The sequence below is a fragment of the Carassius carassius genome, chromosome 15 (assembly GCF_963082965.1).
Source record: "Carassius carassius chromosome 15, fCarCar2.1, whole genome shotgun sequence".
NCBI classification, from domain to species: Eukaryota; Metazoa; Chordata; class Actinopteri; order Cypriniformes; family Cyprinidae; genus Carassius; species Carassius carassius.
The window spans coordinates 10,806,413-10,831,200 of NC_081769.1; the positions used below are offsets into that span (position 1 = coordinate 10,806,413).

The 24,788-nt window shown below is 39.4% G+C and overlaps 1 protein-coding gene across 5 annotated transcripts in view; it reads left to right on the top strand.

Moving 5' to 3' along the window:
* cobl (cordon-bleu WH2 repeat protein) overlaps positions 1 to 24,788 on the top strand; it is a 128,646-nt gene that overhangs the window by 65,347 nt on the left and 38,511 nt on the right. For all 5 annotated transcript variants that reach the window (XM_059567339.1, XM_059567341.1, XM_059567342.1 and 2 more), the window contains one exon: positions 22,894 to 23,464. In XM_059567339.1, coding sequence (XP_059423322.1) covers positions 22,894 to 23,464 — 571 coding nt within the window. The remainder of the gene's footprint in view (positions 1 to 22,893; positions 23,465 to 24,788) is intronic.

Below are 24,788 nucleotides of genomic sequence, written 5' to 3' on the forward strand. Positions count from 1 at the left end.
CCACAACTGAAACGATCTCATGTGCAGGAGGCCCAAAGGTATCACCGTGGATGCAGCTGCCATGAGACCTGAACAGTGACTTTCTGGCCTAGCTTGATGTTCTTTAGGGTGTTTAGAATGGATTTGATGCATGCAGGAGACCGCTGTGCCTGCATTGTGATCGAATTCCATACCACACCCAAATACGTTGTCCTCTGAGCCGGAGAGAGAACGCTTTTCTTTGTGTTGAGTCTCAACCCCAGAGATTCGAGATGAGCTAGGACGACATGCTGATGTCGAAGTGCAAGCTCTTGAGACTGGGTCAGATTCAGCCAGTCGTTTATATACATTTCTAAATGTGGATGCTCTGGAGTCGTAGAGGAGCCAGAGCTGCATCCATGAATTTCGTGTAAGTGCGGGATAACAAAGCTAGGCCGAATGGAAGAACCTGATACTGGTAAGCTTCCCTCCCGAAAGTGAACCTCAGGAACCTCCTGAGTTGTGGCAATATTTCATAATGAAAATACACGTCCATTAGATCTATGATTGAATGCAGCCCCCTGTCTTTCTTGGGAATCAAGAAATACCGACTGTTGACTCTCTGTCTGGCAGGGGAACACATTCTATGGCCCCTTTGACCAGCAGAGTCTGTGATTCCTGTGTCAACAGATATGCACGTGCCGGTTTCACAGAGGTGGAGACCACGCTGTTGAAACACAGAAGATGATGTGCAAAGTGAATCCTGTAGCCCTTCACTATAGTTCTTTCGACTCATGGGGAGATATTTGGCAGTAGCTTCCACGCTGCCAGCTTCTCCAAAAGGGACACTAATTGTGACACTTTGTTTGTTGTGTGTGTGTGTGTGTGTGGGGGGGGGGGGGGGTGTTAGATGTCTGGTGTCCTGAAACGTGGCAGGAAGCAACAGAGCATGTATCATTTCACTGGAGACCACTGCCCCCCTGGTGGCGGAGGTTGTTCAGTGATCCCCTAAGGGTGCCAGGAAGGAGCCTTACACTTCTGATGGAATTTTCCAGGGCCCTCCCTGAGGGGACACACCCTTTATCCTGGGCACAGCTTAAGGCCCTTGATTTGGTCGTGATGACCGTACTTTAGTCCAGCTCCATCTGCGGCTGCCAAGTGTGACAAGCTGCTCCCCAGTCTTATGAGGGGGTGCACAACTCGCCACAGTCTCTCTTTGAACCTCCTACCCCAGAGGAGCTGGATCAGGTCAGGACTGTTTATTTATTTATTTTTTTGACAGCCCCGACACTTGAGCACAGTGAGTGAGAAACATATTAAAAGTCTCTTCCTGGCACTCAGATTTTTTAGATCAGCCTGATACGCCTACAGAACCTATGGTGTGCAGGGAAGCACTAGTCTGACCCACAGCATGAAATGCGTTCCATCCAAGTGAAAATGTTGCTACAGTACGCTTGGCAGGGAACAATTGCTGTCTTTTCATATATATATTTTATATTTATGTTATTCATCATCATCATTTCATCATCATTTTTTTATTTATATTTTTATTTAATGATGTTGCTCCGATAGGGGAGAGATAGCAGCTAGCATCTCTCTCACCTATGAAATCATAATGTACAACATCTAATTTTAAGGCTTTAATCTGGTAACTGCACGAGTCACCACCTAGTAACTCCTCATGTCCTTATAATCGTGAGAGGAGCGCTAGGAGAGAGCACTCTCAATGTCCATTTCAACAGGAGCTAGAGCTACAGCAGCCTCTGCCTAATCCGAAGAAGTGCCTGGGCACGCTTCGGAGGTGGGCGCGAGAACCATCCGATCTTCTAGATCGGAGCGCGATCTTAATGAGCGGGAAGCAGCTCGTTCCTCGTGAGAGCAAAGAGCCTAGCGTTGATAGGAAGTGAACCGTGGTGCTTACAACTGCCACTCTAGAACGCGAAAGCAGCCTTTTTTTTTCAAACAATAAACATGCAATTTCTCTTCAGAGATCGGCCATGGAGAGCGAGGCACGCATCTCTTATAGAATCAGCAAGAATAGTTAGAACTTTCTTTTTCCTTTTTTTAACTCTCAACATACTTCCTTTTAAACTAATACTTTCATCAGCGTGACACACACACACACAAAGCGGTCTCTGAAGACAAAGAAACCTGTTGCTACAGTACGCTTGGCAGGGAACAATTGCTGTCTTTTCATATATATATTTTATATTTATGTTATTCATCATCATCATTTCATCATCATTTTTTTATTTATATTTTTATTTAATGATGTTGCTCCGATAGGGGAGAGATAGCAGCTAGCATCTCTCTCACCTATGAAATCATAATGTACAACATCTAATTTTAAGGCTTTAATCTGATAACTGCACGAGTCACCACCTAGTAACTCCTCATGTCCTTATAATCGTGAGAGGAGCGCTAGGAGAGAGCACTCTCAATGTCCATTTCAACAGGAGCTAGAGCTACAGCAGCCTCTGCCCAATCCGAAGAAGTGCCTGGGCACGCTTCGGAGGTGGGCGCGAGAACCATCCGATCTTCTAGATCGGAGCGCGATCTTAATGACCGGGAAGCAGCTCGTTCCTCGTGAGAGCAAAGAGCCTAGCGTTGATAGGAAGTGAACCGTGGTGCTTACAACTGCCACTCTAGAACGCAAAAGCAGCCTTTTTTTTTCAAACAATAAATATGCGATTTCTCTTCAGAGATCGGCCATGGAGAGCGAGGCACGCATCTCTTATAGAATCAGCAAGAATAGTTAGAACTTTCTTTTTCCTTTTTTTAACTCGCAACATACTTCCTTTTAAACTAATACTTTCATCAGCGTGACACACACACACACAAAGCGGTCTCTGAAGACAAAGAAACCTGAGGATGTTTCCGTTTCACGTCTATTTATAACCTGCAGGTGCATGTTATCAGTGACGTCACCTGCCGAGGTTATTTAAGCCAATTCTTGATGTGTTTGACCCACAAGCTTCACAACCGGTCGAACAAAGAATGTTCTCATTAGCGCTATTGAGCGCAGCATCGAGAGTAGCTTTTGATAGGGAACAGCGTGACGGCCCCTTGCGGACGACTGTCACGCACAAACCAAAACCAAACACAAAATAAAGTCCTGGCCTGGTCCTCTCTCATCCTTCACTGTTGTCGCTCCTCTTTTGTATCCTTCCGATCTCCTCCGTGGGATGCGAGACCGGCGAGTGAAGCAGGTGTCGCTCATTTCCCAATCACTCCACCGGCCTCGCTCCGTTCCCACGGCTCTCGGCCCCGCCCCACTCATCACATATCATATTTTTATACTCAACAAGTAGAACTCAAATACAGTGTATTGTATTGTAAATTTAATCATAACAGGTCAACAGAGGATTCAACTAAAATAAATTACTGAAGTATTACTTCATTACTTCATAACAGAATTACTTCATAATTTTTAACAAATAATTGTTTTCTTTTTTTTTCGTTTTATTTGCAAATTCGCCATTGTCACAATTGTGCTGTAGGCAAAAGTTGTGTTTGGATATATATATATATATATATATATATATATATATATATACACGTTTATACACACACTGGCCACTTTATTAGGTACACTTTGCTAGTACCATGTTGGACTCACTTTTGCCCTCAGAACTGCATTGATTCTTCGTGGCATAGATTCAGCAAGGTGTTGGAAACATTTCTCAGACATTTTGGTCAATATTGACATGATAGCATCACACAGTTGCTGCAGATTTGTCAGCTGCACATTCATGATGCAAATCTTCCATTCCACCACATCCCAAAGCTGCTCTATTGGATTGAGATCTGGTGAAATTTGAGCCATTTGAGAAAAGTGAACTCATTATCATTTTCAAGAAACCAGTCTGAGATGATTTGAGCTTTGTGACATGGTGCATTATCCTGTTGGAAGTAGCCATCAGAAGATGGGAACACTATAGTCATAAAGGGATGGATATGGTCAGCAACAACACTCTGCTATCGGCTGCGGCGATTAAACAATGCTCAATCGGTATTAAGAGGCCCAATGTGTGCCAAGAAAATATCCCCCACACCATTGCACCACCAACAGCCTGAATCGTTGAGACAAGACATTATGGATCCATGCTTTCATGTTCTTTACACCAAATTCTGAACCTACCATCTGAACATGAGCAGATTTTAATCTAAATTAGATTGTTTTATTTCTATTTTTTTTGCAAAAACAGAATGGATTGACTTCAGTTTTGTGAAACAATACATAAAAAATAGCTGCATGAAACAACAGATGAGCTGAATGAGACGCAGATTCACTCTCTGCCACCAGGTTGCGCTTAAAGCGTTTCCTTGGTTTCTGCTGTAAACAGAGCAGCGCTGCACTTATGAACTTAAATATGCATTATACAGAGGCAAAATGAAAATAAAATACCATCTAAACTTTTCTAAAGACAGTAAATTCCCCTCAGACATGCATTGATATAAACTCCTACCCCTAATTGAATCAGGTTTTGTATTTTTGTTTTTTACATTTCAAGCTATTTGAATCATCACATATTTGAATAGATTTTCAACCAGTTCGCAGTTAATCGTTACATCCAATAAACACAAAATTATACAAATTATAAATGTATATTAAAGATGATGGCAATCATTGATCATCAATACCTTCTGACTATTTGCATAACCTTTGGCCTCTTTTGCAAAGCTATTGTATGTAACCGTTACACAATGGAAAAAACTAGAAAGGCCACAAAGTGGTTTCTTTCTCCCACACCCCTCCTCCTTCCCAAACAGATCTGACTCCAAGCCCCAGTAATGTTGAGTGACATGCTGGTCTCTTAGATGTGTTTTCTGGGCTTTTCTCAGAGGTGGCTGGATTTATGACTGATTAGGCAACACTGTGAAGTTCTAAATGTGACCTGGAATGGGACGATAAAAATAAAACGGTCACAACAAAGAAGAGTGGTACTGACGCAAGACCACACTGTTTACTGCACAACACTCTTGCTCCATGTTCTTATGTAGGGAGACATTGTGTTTTGTGTAAATTACGTCCTTTGCCGAAGCAAATCTCTTTATGGATGTTTGCTTGGGTTTATTTTGAGAATTGAGTGTGTGTTTAATGAAAGAATACTTCTCTTCTTGTCCTTTCTTATTTGTATTACAAAAATAATTACAATGTTTTTGTTGATTTTTATGAAAATGAAAATGTAAGTATTGTAAAAAATAATATGAACACCTTGATTAATACAAATGCTGACAAATAGTTAGCTTAATATCCAGAGTATTTCATGGCTCAAAATGAAGTGGAGGTTTTGATCATGTGCACACATGTACTTGAACTGTGCCTTCAGCTGGCTGAAGAAAGCAATTTTTACAAGCAATGTGTTTTAGGTGTTGTAATAATTAGATGATTATAACTTTTGTAGTGTAATTGAACAAACATAAGGTTGTTAAACATTGCTTTAAAGTCAGTGTTTTCATTTACTCTGTTCAGAAGCAGAGAAAGAACATTTCAGCCTCTATTCATTTTATAAAAATCTATTCATCCACTCCTTATAGTCCAGTGCCTCCTAGTTCATGTCATTCTGATAACAACATACATTCATCCACTTATTAGAATCTAGAGTCTTTCTAGAAAAATATTTTTACTTAAGATGTACATGACAAAATGCATTATGAATTATAATCACAGCAAGGTAACATGCATTAAGCTATAACTGATCCTTTGCAAAGACCCTCCTGCTACTCTCACGCAACAAATCATGTTCGCACGCAGTGAAAAATACACTGTGAAGCAAAGAGAAAGCTGACAATTGTTTTGTGGCTCTTTAATATGTTGTGACAGATCGCTATATCACCTCGTTTCAAGTGGCACATAAACCGATCATTTCTTCCTCTTTAGTAGTTATAGCATAAAATATTCAGAATCAGAAGAGCTTTATTACCAAGTATGATAACACACACAAGGGATTTGACTTGACGACAGGAGCTTCCAGTGTAGAAGAAAGTACAACATAGTGCAGACATACATAGGAATAACACACTAGGGGTGTAATAGAACACTGATATAAAAAAAGGAATCAAAAATTAAATAATGTACTATTTATACAGAAATAGAAGTATAGGGGAAAAAAGAGATAATTGTTTAAATAAATGTACAGATATGTTATTAGTGCGCAGATATGTTTTTTTTTTTTTTTTTTTTTTACAAAATGTGCATTTTAATATAAATATGTCAGACAACTATGTTAGCTGTGATTGATGTTGTAAGATTAATTGTTCAGGTTGAATAAAGCCTGCAGGAAAAAAATGTTTTTGTGCATGGCTGTTCTGGTGGTCAGTGCTCTGTAGCGCTGACCCGAAGGCAACAGGTGGAAGAGAGATTGGGCTGGGATTTTTTTAGCCCTTTTCCTCACTCTGGAGTTATAAAGATCTTGGAGGCTGGGCAGAGGGGCACCAATGATCATTTCAGCAGTCCTGACTGTCCGTTGTAGTCTCTTGATGTCTGATTTGGTAGCTGAACCAAATCAGAAAGTTATGGATGAAAACAGGAAAGACTCAATGATGGCAGAATAGAACTGTTTCAGCAGCTCCTGTGGCAAGTTGAATTTCCTCAGCTGGCGAAGGAAGTTCAACCTCTACTGGGCCTTTTTTGCAATGGAGACTATGTGAGTGTCCCACTTCAGGTCCTGAGAGATGGTGGTGCCCAGGAACCTGAATGACTCCACTGCAGTCACAGTGCTGATCATGAGGATGAGTTGGGGGAGTGCAGGGGGTTTCTGTTATTATCCTATTAAGTCCACTATTATCGCCGCAGTTTTGAGCGTGTTGAGCTCCAGGTTGTTTAGACTGCACCAGACAGCCAGCTGCTTAACCTCCTGTCTGTAAGCAGACTCGTCTCCATCCTTAATGAGGCCGGTGACTGTAGTGTCGTCTGTGTCGAACTTCAGGAGCTTGACAGAGGGGTCCTTTGAAGTGCAGTCATTCGTGTAGAGAGAGAAGAGCAGTAGGGAGAGAACACATCCCTGGGGGTGCTAGTGCTGATGGTGATAGTCCTGGATGTGAGTTTGCCCAGCCTTACTAGCTGCTGCCTGTCTGTCAGGAAACTGGTGATCCATTGACAGATGGAAGTGGGCACAGAGAGCTATGTGAGTTTGTCAGAGAGAAGGTCAGGCATGATGGTATTAAAGGCCGAACTGAAGTCCATAAATATCTTTGCTCTGTAGACAAACGGAAGAGGATCCAGCATGGGTCCAGTGATGTCCTTTAGATAGGCCAGGACCAGTCTCTCAAGTGATTTCAGACGTAAGAGCGACAGGTCTGTAGTCGTTAAGTCATGTGATTTTGGGGTTTTTGGAACCGGAATGATGGTGGAGCATTTGAAGCAGAAGGGAACTTCACACAGCTCCAATGATCTGTTGAAAATCTATCTGTGTGAAGATGGGGGCTAGTTGATCGGCACAGACTTTTAACCTGTTAGCCTGCACCCAGATGCCCGCGTCCAAAACACCACTCAACTCGCACGTGTCAGTATTAATGAATAGATTAAATGAAATGGGACAAATTTAATCTTGACAAACTATATATCATTATAAAGATGTAAACCTCAAGCATCGACGACAGATCGCTGTTTTTCAATGGAAAGCTTATAAAGACTACATTTGCTACATTTGTGTAAGCAGTGCACATCAAAAAATGAAGAATGAAAATGCAGTACATACCAGATTCGTCGTAATACTTAGTCATAAACACATCCACAGCTGTTAATCCCAGTTTAGTTAGAAAGGTAAGGGTCCACTGAACGAAATCTCATGCAGCACGTTTAGTCCAATGAAGCAATAACGTAATATGGATGATAATTCCTTTGTTTCCATTTCAGTTCTTCATTGACAGAACTGTTTGTGTCTGTTCTGGAATAGCTCATGGTCAGAAACTGCATCTTGGTAGTGAAAAAATGGCATGGTTTTGCAGCGTACAGTAGGGCTGCACGATAAACCTTTATCGCATCGATATTGAGGTTTTAACTCCCGCAATAACCTAACCTCAGGAGTCTGAGGTTTTTTCCCCCGCCTCTGACATTTGAATGACAAACCTATTAGCCAATCAAAATGGTCGAATCTCGCGTTCCTGGCTTGCTGGCCAATTAGAAATGGCAATGGAAAACAAGGTTGTATGCAGTGCATCAGCTTTCTGTCAGCAGAAAAGCAGCAAACACACAAAGTTTTCCTCGAATTGTGCCAGAAAAAGCTTGTGTAACTGCGCAGAAATGGCCGAAGGCACTTCTTCGGTGACGGGAGAGGAAGCGGGGGAGCACTTGGTTAACAAGAGGGGTGGTACTTCAGCTGTTTGGACTTATTTTGGATTCGCGAAGAACGACGTGGAGCAAAAGAGTACTAAATGTAAAATATGTTGACGTGCCGTGGCCAGATCCAGATCCGGTTTTATGCACTTAAAATTATTGAACGCAAAAATCGAAAATCGCATCGCAATCGCAATATTTGTCAGAAAAACCGCAATTAGGTTTTTTCTCAAAATCGTGCACCCCTAGCGTACAGTGTCACAAACAGAATGAGACGATCCACCCAAAAAAAGTGAAAGATAGGCGAAAGAATGTTTATTTGAATTCTGGCGCTCTGATGCACCTGTCAGCTGATGGAGACGGAACTTATAGCGATCGTCTTTTTCTTTCTTTTTTTTTTATTTTCCAACAGTTAGTATATATGCGTGAGTGTGTTTTATGTTGAATATGAATTTATCTGCTTGATTTCCATCTGTTTGAGTGCAAATAAGCTTGCTATTATGGTGTAATCACATCTATCAAAGTGAACGCGTCTATATGAATAGAGAGTGGCTTATTGACTTTATGGTGCATTTATATTATAACCATCTCTATAACTGGCCATCAGCACTTATTTGCATTGTAATTAATTGTACATGCTGTATTTCTAGCAATCTCAGGATGTTCTGTAATTGGCATACAAAGTTACAAATCTTTTTTATTTTATTTATTTATTTTTCTTACTCAAATTATTCTTTTTTTTTCTAGTGCTCATATAAATAACTTATATGATGTCTAAGTTTCTGTCTAGTTCAAGTTTTTATAATTGAAAAAAATATGCAGTATGTTTAATGACTAAATAGTTTGTAGAAGCCTTCAATACAGTTGGTAAATATTTTTTTATATTTGAGGGGGTGGGGGGCTAGACATAGTCTCAAAAAATATATTGCAGGAATCTCATTTTTCATGAAATCTTCTTCAGATTTGAAATAGAAACTCATGAGTCATATGACTTTCAACCCATTACTTTTCTAGATTTGCTCCAGGACTGATTTTGTGTATTTTTATATCGAATAAAAAAATATATATATATTCAGTGTGGTTAAAGATTTTTAAGGCACTGACTAGCATTATCAAATCTGGTTGATAATAAGTAAAGCTCAAAGGGTCTTCTTTCCAAAGACACCAAAATTGTGTGTGTAACACACTGAAGTAAGGAACTGTTACAATTTTAATTTAGGTAGAGTCCTATAATGGGGGGTGCTGGCCAACAGGTTAAACAGGTAGGTGAAACACCATCTGGGCCAGAAGCTTTTCTAGATCTCTGCTTCCTGAAGACCCGGTTCACGTCTTCTACAAAGACCTTGAGCACAGGTTGAATGGTGAGGGAGGGAGGGAGGGAGGGAGGGAGGGAGTGGGGTTGCAGGGGTGCTAAGTGCATGTGCAAATGCAGATCAGAGCGGATGGGGGGGTGGTAGACTATCCCTTCCAAATCTACTGTAAAACACATTCGAGCGGATGGGGGGGTGGTAGACTATCCCTTCCAAATCTACAGTAAAACACATTCAGATAGTCAGCCAGTTGTTGATTCTCCACAGACTGTGGAGGTGGTGTTATGTACATGGTGATGTTCCTCAGACCAGTCCATACTGATTTCAGATTGTTAGCTTACAGCTCTTTTCTAAGCTTTTCTGAGTAGTTTTTTTTAGCCACTCTGATCTCCTTTGTTATTCTGTTCCTGGCCTGGTTATACAATATTTTATCCCCACTTGACAAAGCTGTTTGGGACCCACTTTATATTAAGTGGCCTTAACTACTATATACTTACATTTTAATTAATAATTTAGTACAATGTACTTATTGTGTACATACATGTTTTTACATTGTACTTATATTTAAAAAAAACTACATGTAATTACATCTGTATTTAATTTCTGTAATTACATTTATAATTACACTGTTGACCCATACTTTACACCTCAACCCACCCTTAAACTTACCCATACCTCCAACCCTCTCTCTAACCTTACCCCTATCCCACCTCAATAGCAGCAAAAGTGTTTTACAATACAGTATGAACACAACAAGTACATTGTATTTATTTTTTTATGTAAGTACATAGTAGTTAAGGCCACCTAATATAAAGTGGGACCAAGTTTGAGTTTCCCAGTAAACCACGGTTTATCATTATTAAATGATAAGAATGTCCTGGTGGGGATGCACATATCCTCACAGAAACTTGTATATGAAGTTACAGTCTCTGTGAGCTCGTCCAGATCAGTGGCTGCAGCTTCAAAAACACTCCAGTCATTGAGGTCAAAACAAGCTTGTAAATCACTCTCTGCTTCATTAGTCCATCTTTTAACAGTCCTTAATACAGGTTTAGCTGATTTCAGTTTCTGCCTGTAGGTCGGTATAAGATGAACCAAACAGTGATCGGAGAGCCCCAAAGCTGCCCGTTAAACAGAGTGATATGTATCATTTATTGCTGTGTAACAGTGATCAAATATATTACTGTCTGTGGTGGGACACATAATGTGCTGCTTGTATTTTGGCAGTTCACGGGAGAGATTTCATTTGTTCAAATCTCCAAGAATGTTTAAAAAAGAGTCCTTTGGGTACCTTTGCTCCATTTCTGTCACATCGCGGCGTTCACGCACGTGTCCGGAGGCACGTACACATTCACGAGAATGAAAGAGGAAAACTCCCGCGGCGAGTAGAAAGGTTTACAGTTTATGATGAGTGCCTCTAAGTTAAGACAGCATACCTTTTTCAGTGTTGTTACATCTGAACACCAACTTTCGTTGATGTAGAAACCAATCCACCACCTCTTGTTTTCCCCATTAATTCTGCGATGCGATCTGCTCTGAACAGCTGATAGCCCGGCAGATGAAGCGCATTGTCTGGAATGGCTTCACTCAGCCAGGTTTCAGTGAAGCACAGTGCAGCAGAGTCTGAAAAGTCCCTATTGGTGCCGGTGAAGAGAAAAAGTTAATCCATTTTGTTAGGAAGGGAACAGACATTTGCGAGATGAGTGCTTGGAAGTGCAGTCTGAAAGCCACGTACGCAGAGCTTCACCAGGGCGCCGGCGTGTTTCCCTCTTCTGCATCTGTACGCGCGTTTAAACAACACGTCCGTACCTCTGACTAGAATGTCCAACAAAACGTCAGAATATTTAAAAACTGGAAAAACATTGTCTGGTATACGTTGCCTAATGTTAAGGAGTTTGTCTCTTGTGAAACTTATAGAAGAATAATGACAAAAAAACAGAACAAACAAAAACAACAGAAGAATTGTGAAGCTCAGAGAATGCCATTTTGCGGTGCCACCGGATCAGAAGCTAAAAACAAACAAACAAGTGCACAACTGTGTGTGGTCCCACTATAAAGACAGGTTAAATTGAATGTTCCAGTTCATGACCAGGGTACAAGACAAAGTAATTAAATAGGTCAGGGTTTAGTGATTGAAATCTCAAAATTCATCACAGGCTCAGGATTAAGAGGGGGGGACCTGGGGTTTGATATATCTCCTTATATATCTTAATAATTAACATCTGCATCTTAGAGGCTGTGGAAAGATGAAAACTGAGATTACAGAAGGCAAACAGAGTGAGGTGCCACAGTTTGACCCTGGAAACTGTCTGGAAAATCACCTCAGGAATATTTGGAATAAAATTAGAATCAAGCCAAATGAAAGTAAATTTACCATGTTTTATAAGGTTATGGGTTAGGGTCAATTTTATTTTGGTGGTGGAGGGGGGGGGGGGTCTGTTCGGTGCTCTATTCAATAATATATATATTATACAAAATATATATATTCACAAAAAAATTAAATTATAATAATCATAAAAAATGTGTACAAATTGTTTTCAACTGTGATAATAAGAAATTGTTACTTCAGCAGGAAATCAGCATATTAGAAACATTTCAAATAGATCATGTGACTTTAAAGACAGGAGTAATTACTGCTGAAAATTTAGATTCGCAATAACAAACAATATTACTACTTTACTGTGAATTAAATCAAATAAATGCAGCAAGAGATTTCTTTTAAATATAATAAAGATCTCACTGACCCTAGTTGTATCTGAATGGTTGTATACATAACACAGAGGCTTTAAACTGTCAAATTAAACAACAACTCTTCTCTGTGTAACCTTCACTTAGCAAGCTAACAGGTTAGCCTGCTATCTTACTAATGGCGTTTTTCCACTACACAGTACCATCTCGCCTTGCCTCGACTCGCCTTTGTTTGGTTTTCCACTGTGTATAAGTTGTACTAGGTACTTTTTTTCATACCACGTCCGGCGAGGTTCTGAGCAAACTGAGGCGGTACTAAAATATGACGTGAAAACACGACAGACTGCTGATTGGTCACATAGACAGTAAAAGAAATGGACACAGCGACCCCATTGGATTCAAAGGAGAAAAATGAAGTCGATTAGAAGCACGCACTTCCTGGGGGTCGAGTCTACTGCACAGACTCAAACTGAGCTTGATGACGTAGAGGTCACGTGAGCAACCTGTCTGACAATTGTAAGTCTTCTAATCGCTGTGCCAAGAGAAATCTGAATCACCCACCGAATCTTGCGTGAAAACGAGCGTGAACAGGAGCACATTTTAGTAAGTATTCTGATTAGTTATCTTCCTTGACTTTATGCCTCCATGTCCCCCGATTGCCTCAAAGACAGTAAAAGATTGCCTGCAAGCTTCTCCTCCTGTCCATACGGTCATTTCTCTACTGTGCGACAGAGAGTCGCAGGTTATGACGCAATCGTTAGCCTGTTTTTACAAAAACTGCTTCTATGGGACCATAACATAAGATACAAGGTAATGGAGCCTTTTATACATTTTCGTGTTTCTTTAGATATAATTAATGAACAAATTTAAAAAATTGCCTTATTAAAAAAACTTTAAATAATTGTTATCAGATCTTATATCTTAAGAACGTGATCATTCACTTTCTGATTGGATATTGTTGCGTTCCACGTGATAATCTCCAGAGCGTGCATGCGTTTGTCCTCGGTGTTCTCCCCACACATCAGGATTTCTGATCGTAAATATTAAACATGTTGAATATTTATGATTCGCGATAAGGACGGCTCCGACATTCTTCCTATTGGGTTCGGACACTCTTAACACACCTCACACCAAGGGAAAATCTGATAAGATAATCTGTAGAACCATCAAGATAATTGGGACATAGCTAGGATTGTCGGAAGGGGGGAAATCGGCCCAAAATCAACCCTATTATCTTCTGGTGTGTACCCAGCATTAGGAAAATAAACAATTCAGTTTCTCAAAAAAATTGAATATTAGAATATCTCCAAAGCAGGTTTAATTATGCACTCAATACTTGGTTGGGGCTCCTTTTGCATTAATTACTGCATCAATGCGGTGTGGCATGGAGGTAATCAGCCTGTGGCACTGCTGAGGCATTATTAAAGCCCAGGTTGCTTTGATAGCAGCCTTCAGCTCTTCTGTATTGTTTGTTAGATGCTATTTATCTTCCTCTTCACAAGAAGGGTGTTGATTATTGTCTTCTGGATAACTGTCAAGTCAGTAGTCTTTCCCATAACTGTGTTTGCATGTTCTAAACTAGCCTAAGAGGTACCCAGTATTTATACTCAAAATGAATCAAACTAATCAAGCTCAAAATGGAATATTCTAATTTTTTGAGACACTGAATTTTTTATTTTCCTAAGCTGTAAGTCGTAACCATCAAAAAAAAAACTATTAAAATATTTCAGTTTGTGTACAATGAATCTAGAATATAAGAATTTTATTATTATTATTATTAAATTACAAAAAAATAAAGATCTTTTCCATGATATCCATATGTTTTGAGATGCACCTGTAGATTGATCTGGTTTAAGCTGTTTAAGATGGTCCTTAGCTGGTCATGAGTTGGCTTAAGCTGGTCATGTGCTAGCCCTTAGCTGGTCCTGAGTAGGAGCTAGTTGCTTAGGACCAGGATAAGACCAGTACATGACCAGCTAAGGACCAACTTAAACTAGCTCAAACCAACAGCCTTTCTTCAAAACATACCTAGGGACCCCCTGCTCTGCATGCTTTGTTTGTCTTCCTTATCTGGCACACATGACCCACAATGAAAGAGAAACCGCTTCAGATGATTCAGTGAGTGCATGGAATAAACAAATCTTTCAAAGTGATTTGAGAACCAATTCAGACCGTTTTCCAGACTTGTTTGTTCAAGTCGACTCAGAAGAGGGATTAATTTGCAAATGGGGCATCGTTCATGCCACAAATAAAAGAGACTGCATGCTTGGAATAAACTATGTGTGTCTTAACATGTATAGCATACAAATTGTAAAAAAAAAAAAAAAAAAAAGTAACGAGAGGAACGCCGCCCACTGTGGCGAAGTAAAAGTACTTTTTTTCCCCTTAACAGTGTACTCAAGTTAAATTAAAAGTAGCCATCTTTATATCTACTCCTAAAAGTAAAATTAAAAAAAAAATGTAATCAAGTAAATGTAACGGAGTAAATGTACTCTGTTACTACCCACCTCTGCCTACATTCCATTATGACACATGTCGAAGCCTCTTTTTTTCCTGAACGTGTGATTGCATGTGCATATGTACATTAGAACGACCTGGAGCACATTGTATTTTCTGCTCTGAGCACTATGTAGGGGAAAGTTGAAGCAGCACTCTGTGTTAGGGAGGGAGCAGAAAGATGAATGACCAGCCTGCCTGCTGTGAAACATAACCCAGCAACCCAGTGTGAGTGTGGCTAGACCCTTGCCTTCATAGTCTGTAATTATTAAGCACACCTTCTGTCCCTTCTCTCCTCTCCTCTACATTAAAACTTTAACATGCCAGAGGAGTGAAATCATACATTTTGCTGCCCCATTGTGGATTAAAGGTCAAAGTTTAAGGGTATGGTACAGACACAGATTAAGAGCCCCTTTTAAATGTAGATTAAATATATTTAAAGACTTCAAGGAAGAAAATAAATCACATAATGACTTTGAACTTTAACCCAGTCAAAGTAAATTGTCATGTAATGGGGCGCAATGCACTCATGGCACTATAAAAGGAGGCTCCATGAATCATGTTCATACATCATGCAACATACAGGACCAAGCCAAGAAAAATTGTGTACTTTTAAAAACATTTTATGAGGTAGTATAAATCAAAGGAAACAGAATTACAGTGGACATAAATTAAATAACATTTCTGGTTACATAGTTAACCTTGTTCCCAGAGAGGGGAACGGACGGGATGCTACATTGTTGAAGACACTTTGTGAAATGCGTTGAGCATGAAAGAATCTGGAGCATGTTTGGAACTAGTACAATCTTGATTGGTGTTTCATAGTGACCTAACATGTGATGGCATACATGGAAGCTACGAAGGTAAGCCATGCTTACTAGTGCCTGTTCTGGTGTGAGGCTTGTCCAGGCACACCTCAGGACGAAAGGGCCAGGTTATAAAACCAGAAAAAAATGTGTGTGGGGTGCAGGTGGGACTGCAGCATTGCAAACTTCCTGAAGAGAGACTCCAGATGGTTTGCTTCAAGACAAATAACTGATAGATAATAGATGGTCCATCTTCCTCCATTGAGAACCTTTGTACATAGGCCTCTAGAGCCCTGACAGGTCACATTAAATGTGTCCTCTCATATTCAGCAGATACTTGTGGTGGAGGATTGAAGGCCTGCTAAACCGTAGGCTGTAGACCAGCAGCCCCATGAGACCTGGATAGGCAAGTGCCTCTAAAACATTGCTGATTGATGTTTTGCCTCCTGAAACCTCTCAGCGACCAATCTAACAGTATCACCAAAGAGGCCAGAGGGTAACAGTGGTGCATCAGGGAGGAAAGCTTTATCCTTCTCCTTGATAACTGAGAGGATCAAACATAGGTGCCTCTCCATTGCTGTCACAGTGGGGCTGATGGCCTGGGCCATCTCCTTGGTGGCTCAGAAAGACAGGTTTGTGGCCCAACAGAGCACTTCAATAAATTCAGATCAGACCTTCTTGCCTTCACCCAGGTATTTAAGCTGATCGGCCTGGTATACCTGCCAAATTGCCAATTGTGCATTGGCATTAGATGTAGTTTGGCATGGCTTAGTGGGCAGTGTCAGGGCCTTTAAGGATGTTGCAAGTGTCTCTTCAACTCACAGCATCATCATTGGGAGAAAAAAGGCAGGCCCCAACCTAGAGGTCGACCGATATATCGGTCGTCCGATATTTGTAATTTTTAATATATCGCAGGGCTCCAAACTGCGACTAAAACGGTCGCATTTGCGACCATAAATATTAAAATGTGAGTGAAGTTTTTGCTGAGGTCTATTTACATGCTATCTCTTAAAAAATTGCATGTAATGCCTTTTTTCCTGATTGTTTTGCATTCACATCTTTTGTTATGTTCGCGCATTGAGAGAGTTTTAATGGGAAAAAGAGTTTTAAACAGTCCTCATCTGCCGCGCAGCAGCGCTGACACACACCTGATAAACGCGCGAGAGAGAGAAATGATGGAGACTTGAAGAGAAAGTGCAGAAAAACAGCGTCTATTTCGTTCATAACTTGAACCAACTACAACAGGTAAAGCTGTCATCTGTGTGGATATTGGCTATATCGTTAACAGTTCTTGTTTATAATCATAAGGCTTCTTCTTAACAAGATCTTAGTCCATGCTGTGTTCTGTTAATGCATGAACTTCATTATTTGAAGTGCACTTGCCGTCCATTAATCGCAAAAAGCTTTGTGCTTTTTTTTTACTTTTTAATTTACAAAGTATCAGCTTTAAAATTATTCCAAATTCATAAAAAAAAATCAAACAATAAATACAGTTTTGGTGCTGTTTAAGGGGCCGTTCACATATCGCGCCTAAAAACATGTGGAAAACGCTAGGCGCGCCGCTTTCTGATTTTTTTCCAAAAGCCTTCGGGCTCTTGCGCTCCTGAGGCGTCTGCCGTTGCTAAGCAACCATGACCTGCTCTCTCCGCAAATTTCAGCAAAGGATAAATGGATTTGCAGCAATAAAAATCGCTTGCAGTAGCTCTGTTACTAAATTTATTTAAAAATGGCTATCCATATACAGCTATGATCAGCTGTTCCTTCATCTTGGCTGAGCTTTCAACGTTGGTACTGGAAAGGATGAAGCTGATTGGTTGGTTCTTGTCACATGACCTGCAGTGCGCTTGCGGGATTCTGAAAAGTTGAGATGTTTTTAACGCGATGCGGTGCGGGCGCGCCTGGAAAAAAACTAGCGAGTCGCTTCCATTATGAGCACGCACGCATACCGCGCGCCTACATTTGAAATAACGAACTTGAGCGCGCAAAAGACGCGACATGTGAACGGCCCCTAATGCGGCAGGCGCGATCGCGAGTAGTGCCTCATTTCAAGCAGCACGTGAACCTATCATACCTTGCTCTTTACTACTAGAGTACATAATGAACATGAATTAACATCAAAAGGTAGGCTATTTTATAAGAGATTCTACAGTACAACACTTTCAAACTGCGGAAAACGTGTAAAGCTTGTAAACATTGCAATGTAATATTTACCTCAGTAACCTTTCGGTGTCCATAAGCTCATCAGTCAGCTAGAAAAATAACTATAAAGAGGAGCATTTTGCTATATTTATGAGCTATTGAATTTTAATATTTTTACTTAACCTGTTGTCTACATGATTCAACTCCTCCTATAAAATTTTATTTTACTAATTAAGAAAAACAGACTGAAAGTGTGAAAGACATGCACTCATAAAAATTAAGGAGCTTAAAAGGTTCTTCACAGAACAATTTTGGTTCCACAAAGAACCATTCAGTCAAAGGCTCTTTGAAGAACAATCTCTTTCTGACCTTTTCATAATCTGTTATTGTCTTCAAATGTTAAAGGTTCTTTATGAAACTATTTAGACAGGAAAAAAGGTTCTTCTATGGTATCATGAAGCACCTTTATTTTTAAGAGAGTATGACAACATTTACAGGATGCATTGAGGAGGACCCCAAACTGTACTCAGGGGCCAAGAGATGCTTATGATCCATGATATTGGTACAGATTTTGTGTAATAAACAACGCATGACTGTATGTTTCAAGTTGAAAAAGACATTTAGCTCTCACTTTAAGTGAACCTTCATTCCCAGGTCATCTACAAGATGGATTAAAATGCTGATAAAGTCAAGAAAAGATGAGACATAAACACGTCAGTACGATTAAAAAGTTAAAATGTAAAATAAATAATTTAAATAAAACGCATAAAATTTAAAAACTTTAAAGTCAGGCATGTTAGCGGGCAGCCCCGTGTTATTGCATGCACTTATTATTAGTGTGACATTTTAGCATGCAAATGAAAACTTCAAGATATCGGCCCTAAAAATCGGCAGCACATATCGACCATCGGCTGACACTGACCTATAAACATCGGCATCGGCTATAGAAAAACCCATATCGGTCGAACTCTACCCCAACCTACAGGCCATGGAAGCACTCCTCTGGTTTACTCTTTGTTTTCACTTCCTGCTTTTGAGAAGGCCACTCAAACTTTAATTTCTTGATGGCACAATCTACAATCTCCAACAGCTCCTCACAAGTGAGGTGTTGATTCCTCAAAATCCCCTGCCTCAATGCTTAGGACATCCACCTCCTCAGAGCTGAATAGCCCAATCATCAAACTCTCACTTAGGGTGGAAGAAGCCACAAAGCAAGCTTACGTACCAATTCGCCCAATGCTGCTGTGAAAAATAGTGGAGCAATATCAGAAAGGAGTTTCTCAGAGAAAAACTCCAAAGAGTTTGAAGTTATCATTATCTACAGTGCATAATATCATCCAGAGATTCAGAGAATCTGGAACAATCTCTGTGCGTAAGGGTCAAGGCCGGAAAAAAACATACTCGTTGCCTGTGATCTTTGGGCCCTTAGATGGCACTGCATCACATACAGCAATGTTACTGTTATGGAAATCATAACATGGGCTCAGGAATACTTCCAGAAAACATTGTCGGTGAACACAATCCACCGTGCCATTCGCCGTTGCTTGCTAAGCTCTATAGTCCAAAAAAGAAACCATATCTAAATAGGATCCAGAAGCACAGGCATTTTCTCTTGGCCAAGGCTCATTTAAAATGGACTGTGGCAAAGTGGAAAACGGTTCTGTGGTTCTTTTTGGAAAACTGGGATGCCATGTTATCCGGACTAAAGAGGACAAGGACAACCCAAGTTGTTATCAGCGCTCAGTTCAGAAGCCTGCATCCAATGGTATGGGGTTGCATGAGTGCGTGTGGCATGGGCAGCTTACACATCTGGAAAGGCACCATCAATGCTGAAAGGTATATCCAAGTTCTAGAACAACATATGCTCCCATCCAGACGTCGTCTCTTTCAGGGAAGACCTTGCATTTTCCAACATGACAATGCCAGACCACATACTGCATCAATTACAACATCATGGCTGCGTAGAAGAAAACTGCATAGAAAACATTTGGCGTGTCATAAAGGGGAAGATGCGACAAAGAAGACCTAAGACAAGACAAGAATGGGACAACATTCCTATTCATAAACTTGAGCAACTTGTCTCCTCAGTGTCAGACGTTTGCAGACTGTTATAAAAAGAAGAGGAGATGCCACACAGTGGTAAACACGGCCTTGTCCCAACTTTTTTGAGATGTGTTGATGCCATGAAATTTTAAATCAACTTATTTTTCCCTTAAAATTATACATTTTCTCAGTTTAAACATTTGATATGTCATCTATGTTGTATTCTGAATAAAATATTGAAATTTGAAACTTCCACATCATTGCATTCTGTTTTTATTCACAATTTTTACTGTGTCCCAAGTTTTTTGGAATCGGTTTTGTATATTTTCTACCTTATTCTGTGCAGAATATAAAATAATAGCTAATTAAATGTAGTAGCCTATATAAAACAATTATAACATTGCCATAAGGAAGAAATTATCGATTAAACATGATTGATTATTGTCCAGCAGTGTATTTGATTTCTTAAAGCAAATTAAAAGCAATAAAATAATAATAATTATGATAATACATAGGCTACATACATAAACTGATTGTATTTGACATTTCTGTCACTTCTGAAGTGATGGCTACACCCCTGGTGTGACGAAATGTTAGCTTAAACATAATATATTTAAAGCTCTTTTTTTAAATCTTGGCTTTCATACATTTTTACGTATGCCATGTCATGCCATAGCACCATAAATCTGGCATCTAACAATGGGCAGTTTTTTTCTAACCAGTTCTCTAACTATAAAGGCTGGTGTAATTTGCCCACTGAATAAGCATTTAAAGAATTTAGGGGAAGCATTTAAACAATCCTGTGAATGCACTTAAAGAGTTTAGAATCCAATCTTTATAATTGAATCAACTCAGATTTAATTGTGAATCGAATTGAATCATTCTAAATTTGCAAAAATTGTTCTTCGAATCGAAAACCTACGAATCGTGAATTGCATCGAATAGCTGCCTACCTAAAGATTCACAGCCCTAATAATTACAAATACTGTAGTTTCCTTGGTCCTCAATATACAGAGTGGGAATGTGTCATTTTGTTCAATGTTTTTCCTCACCTCTGACCCACATTTAGGCATGCATGTTCCCTTGAAATTTTCCTCCTAGGCTTGTTTATTTACAGCATAGCTTACACCAAAGAAAGCTGATTCATGTAGAGCAAAGCATGTTTTTCTTTAAACAGATAAACTGTACTGTATGCAGCTATTTGATTCTTAAATTGTCTGAATTTGCTTTTGTATGTCCCTACAAACCTTTAGCACTATACAAAGCTTCATGCAAATCCAATGCAAGCTGATACAGTAAAGGCAAAAATGAACCCCTTTTAAAGGGACAGTGGCTCCTTTTAACCTGTTAGCCTGCAACCCGACGCGGGCGTCCTCAACGCCCTTCAACTCTCACATGTCAGTGTTTACAAATAGATTAAATGAAACGAGACAAATTTAATCTTGACAAAGTATGTATCATTATAAAGATCTAAGCCTCAAGCATTGACGACAGATCACTGTTTTTCAATGGAAAGCTTATTAAGACTGTATTTGCTTCATTTGTGTAAGCAGTACACATAAAAACATGAACATTAGAAATGCAGTACATACCAGATTTGTGGTAATACTGAGTCATAAACACATCCACAGCTGTAAATCCCGGTTTAGTTAGAAAGGTAAGGGTCCACTGAACGACATCTCATGGAGCACGTTTAGTCCAATGAAGCAATAACATTGTAATATGGATCATAATTCCTTTGCCTACGTTTCAGTTCTTCAGCGACAGAACTGTTTGAGTCCATTATGGAATAACTCACGCTCAGAAACTTCGTCTTGGTAGTAAAAAAACGGCATGGTTTTGCAGCGTACAGTGTCACAAACAGAACAGAGAGTAAATTCATTGTAAATGCTGCATTTCTAGCAATCTCAGGATTTTTCTGTAATATGCAAAGTTAAATATTTTTTTATTTTATTGTATTTTTCTCTCTGTTCTCTGTGTTGCCCCCTCCTAGCAACAGCAGTTGACCTATGGGTAAGCTCTCCTCGATGCAGATGAGCCAATGGCAGTCGAGTATCAGTTGCCCTGGAGGTGGAACTCAGACACCTTTAGGTTTCAGCGCCATAGAGAAAAGCTGGAAGGTCTGAAGAGCGCATCGGTTTAATGGTTTTTCCATTATTTTATTTAACTTCCTTAATCCAACAAAAACAGAGCAAAATGTCCATAAGCATTTAACCCCAATCACAATGAAGAAGAAAACGTTCATTTTCTGGTTGTCATACTCTCATTAAGTTACAGTTTTCATCTGCTCAAGCAGAACGGTAATGTCATCTTGAGCTTCAGCAAAGTATCTCTGGCTAAAACTAGCTAACGTTAGCATTAAAGTTAGTGAGTCCATGCTAATGTACAAACCTAAATAGCAAACTGTTCTCACATCATGTATCGTGCATTGAAAATCAAAAAGACATAAGCGAAGGTCTATATGAGCGTGCCTCTCCATATTAATATGGTTAAATGTAAATTTATCTAATCTTACTATGAAGTATATGAATGATGTTGATCTGGGATGTTGTCATTGCGATCATGACAACCGTAACAAAATTCTGCTGTTTGCATTGTGATATGTATTTTTACATATTTAACATCTTTTAAATATCCCTCCATGAAATATTTAAGTCCCACTTGAAGGTCCATCTGGGGCCTGAATTTATCAGAAACACCTCAGAAGGTTTTCACTGACAGCTGTCATTGTAAGTTTGTTTGTCTGATTGAGCAATAGTAACTAAGGGGGACGAAACTTTAAGATAGATCAATTACAACCGTTTCAAGTGCAAAACATGCTTTTTTTGGGGTCTTAAATATTTTGCGTCTGAAAGAGAAAATCCTAAAAATGCATATTCAATACGATCTGGCGCAAAAATAACTCTGTCAGTGCCTTTTCAGTGCTAATTCCTCACTGTGTGTCTTTAGTAAATCCTGACAGTAAAATTTTTAACACTGAAAGAGGGTTTGCGCTGGTGCAACTTGTTAGTAAATTTGGCCCATTTTTACTCAAGTAAGCAATGCCCTTGCAATCATACACATTCTAATAATCACATACCAGTAAAAAAAAACTGCATAGCAACACCCCTGATCCACCTAGAAAATCCTAAATGTTCAAACATTTAAATTTGTCCTATGTCTTCCTCTATAGATAAGCCTCAGCTCTCCATCCTCGCACAACCATCTTAAGAAGCGGAAGGCTCCAGCACCTCCACCAACACCGTCGCCTGAACCAGTTATTTCCACTCCTGTGCCTACTGCATTTGTGAGGGCCCCATGTGTCCCGGTGCCAGTTGAAAGGACCCTGCTGCCAGCTCCCAGAGCCTCAACTCCAGCCGATGATTCTGATTTGAGCCATAGTATTGAGGATTCAGAGCCGGCCAGGTCCATCTGTAGTAGCACCAGCAGTGATGTAGCTGCGGGATCCAGCAGCAGTAGTCTAGCTGAAGAACCTGTAACACATCAGGTTCATGTGATAGCTGCATACACCACATATACACCAGAACCTGAAACAGTTCCTGAACCTAAGCTTGGACCTGAACCTCAACTTAAACCTGAACCTGAACCTAAACCTGAAGACAAGGAAGAAGCAGCTCCTCAGACTCCAAAAGAACCTCCTCAAGAACCAGGTCCAAGTTCAGAGTATCAAATGGAAGAAGACCCACAGCTAGAGATGGAGCTAAAAATGGAAGAGATGGAAAATAACCGTAATAGTGGAATAGGTAATGTAACCATATCTTTTTGAAGCGAAATACATGAAATAATGATAAAAAATGTTTTCATAAAATGCAGCACAGTAAACATAAAATAGCCACAGTATTAGCCATAACTTTGTAACAACATTGTTACAGCTATTTATACTGGCAAATCTGCTGTGCTGTGCTGGTATTCTGGCAATTTGACAGTGAGTTCCTGATCAACACATGACTTGTAAAGGAAAAATAATGTCAAATTGGCGCCAGAAGCTGTATGTCTAAAAGCTGAGTTTTACATCAACCCACCATCTCTTTCCCTCACTCTACCTCACTAAATCAGTTTAATATTGAATCTGGAGTCAGAGAGGGCAGACAACAGGTAAACAAGACCAGTATATCAAGTTTTCATTTTCAGTTCCAAGCCAACTGTATAACGCATCACTGATTTCTAAAAGCATAAAATACCACCCCTCGGCTAAAGTGTTCTTGGTAATATACAGTGAGCAGTTTCCAGTGTACAAATAAAGTGCAAAGTATACCTTGTTTTTTGTGTGTGATGTACATTTTGGCATCAGCATATTGCGCATGTACTGTATGTGGCTGCCCAGATTTTTCTAACCTTGTGTACTCAGCACACTCAGGTCACACGTGTGCAATCATATCAAGTCATGTCACCTTATTTTTTATAGCAGATAATACAATGATTTTATAGTGCTTTATAGATATTAGGCTTGTTTCCATTACCCTTCAAATTGTACAAAGTGAAATTGCAAATTGAAAAGATGCTTAATGGAAACATGTCAATAATTTTTTTTTTTAAATAACAATAATTTTATATATATATATTAGTATTAGTATATATAATCTCCATTGGAAACAGACCTATTTGTTTAAAGCAGCGTCACATTATTATATATAAAGGTTTTTTTTTTTTTTTTCACTAATAAGGTGTTCCACAAGTTGGAAAGAGTGGCTCAAGCTGTTTTTTTTACTGTTGAAAAACAAATGGAAGAGATGGAACAACAACAATAATCCAATTGAGACCACAACAACAATAGACGCCCGGTCTGATAATCATGTGTGTGAGGAGGTTTAGAAGTACTCGCAACTTCAACGCAAGGTTTCATATATTTTTGTTATTTATATATGTATACTGTATATATATATATATATATATATATATATATATATATATATATATATAATAACAATTGAAACAAATACTAAAACTTTTGCTCTACAATGAAAACATAAAACATTTAAAAAATATATTTTATTTATTTATATATATTTTTTCATATAATTTATTTTTTTTGTTACATTTTATTCCCCACCATTTTGAAACGCATAC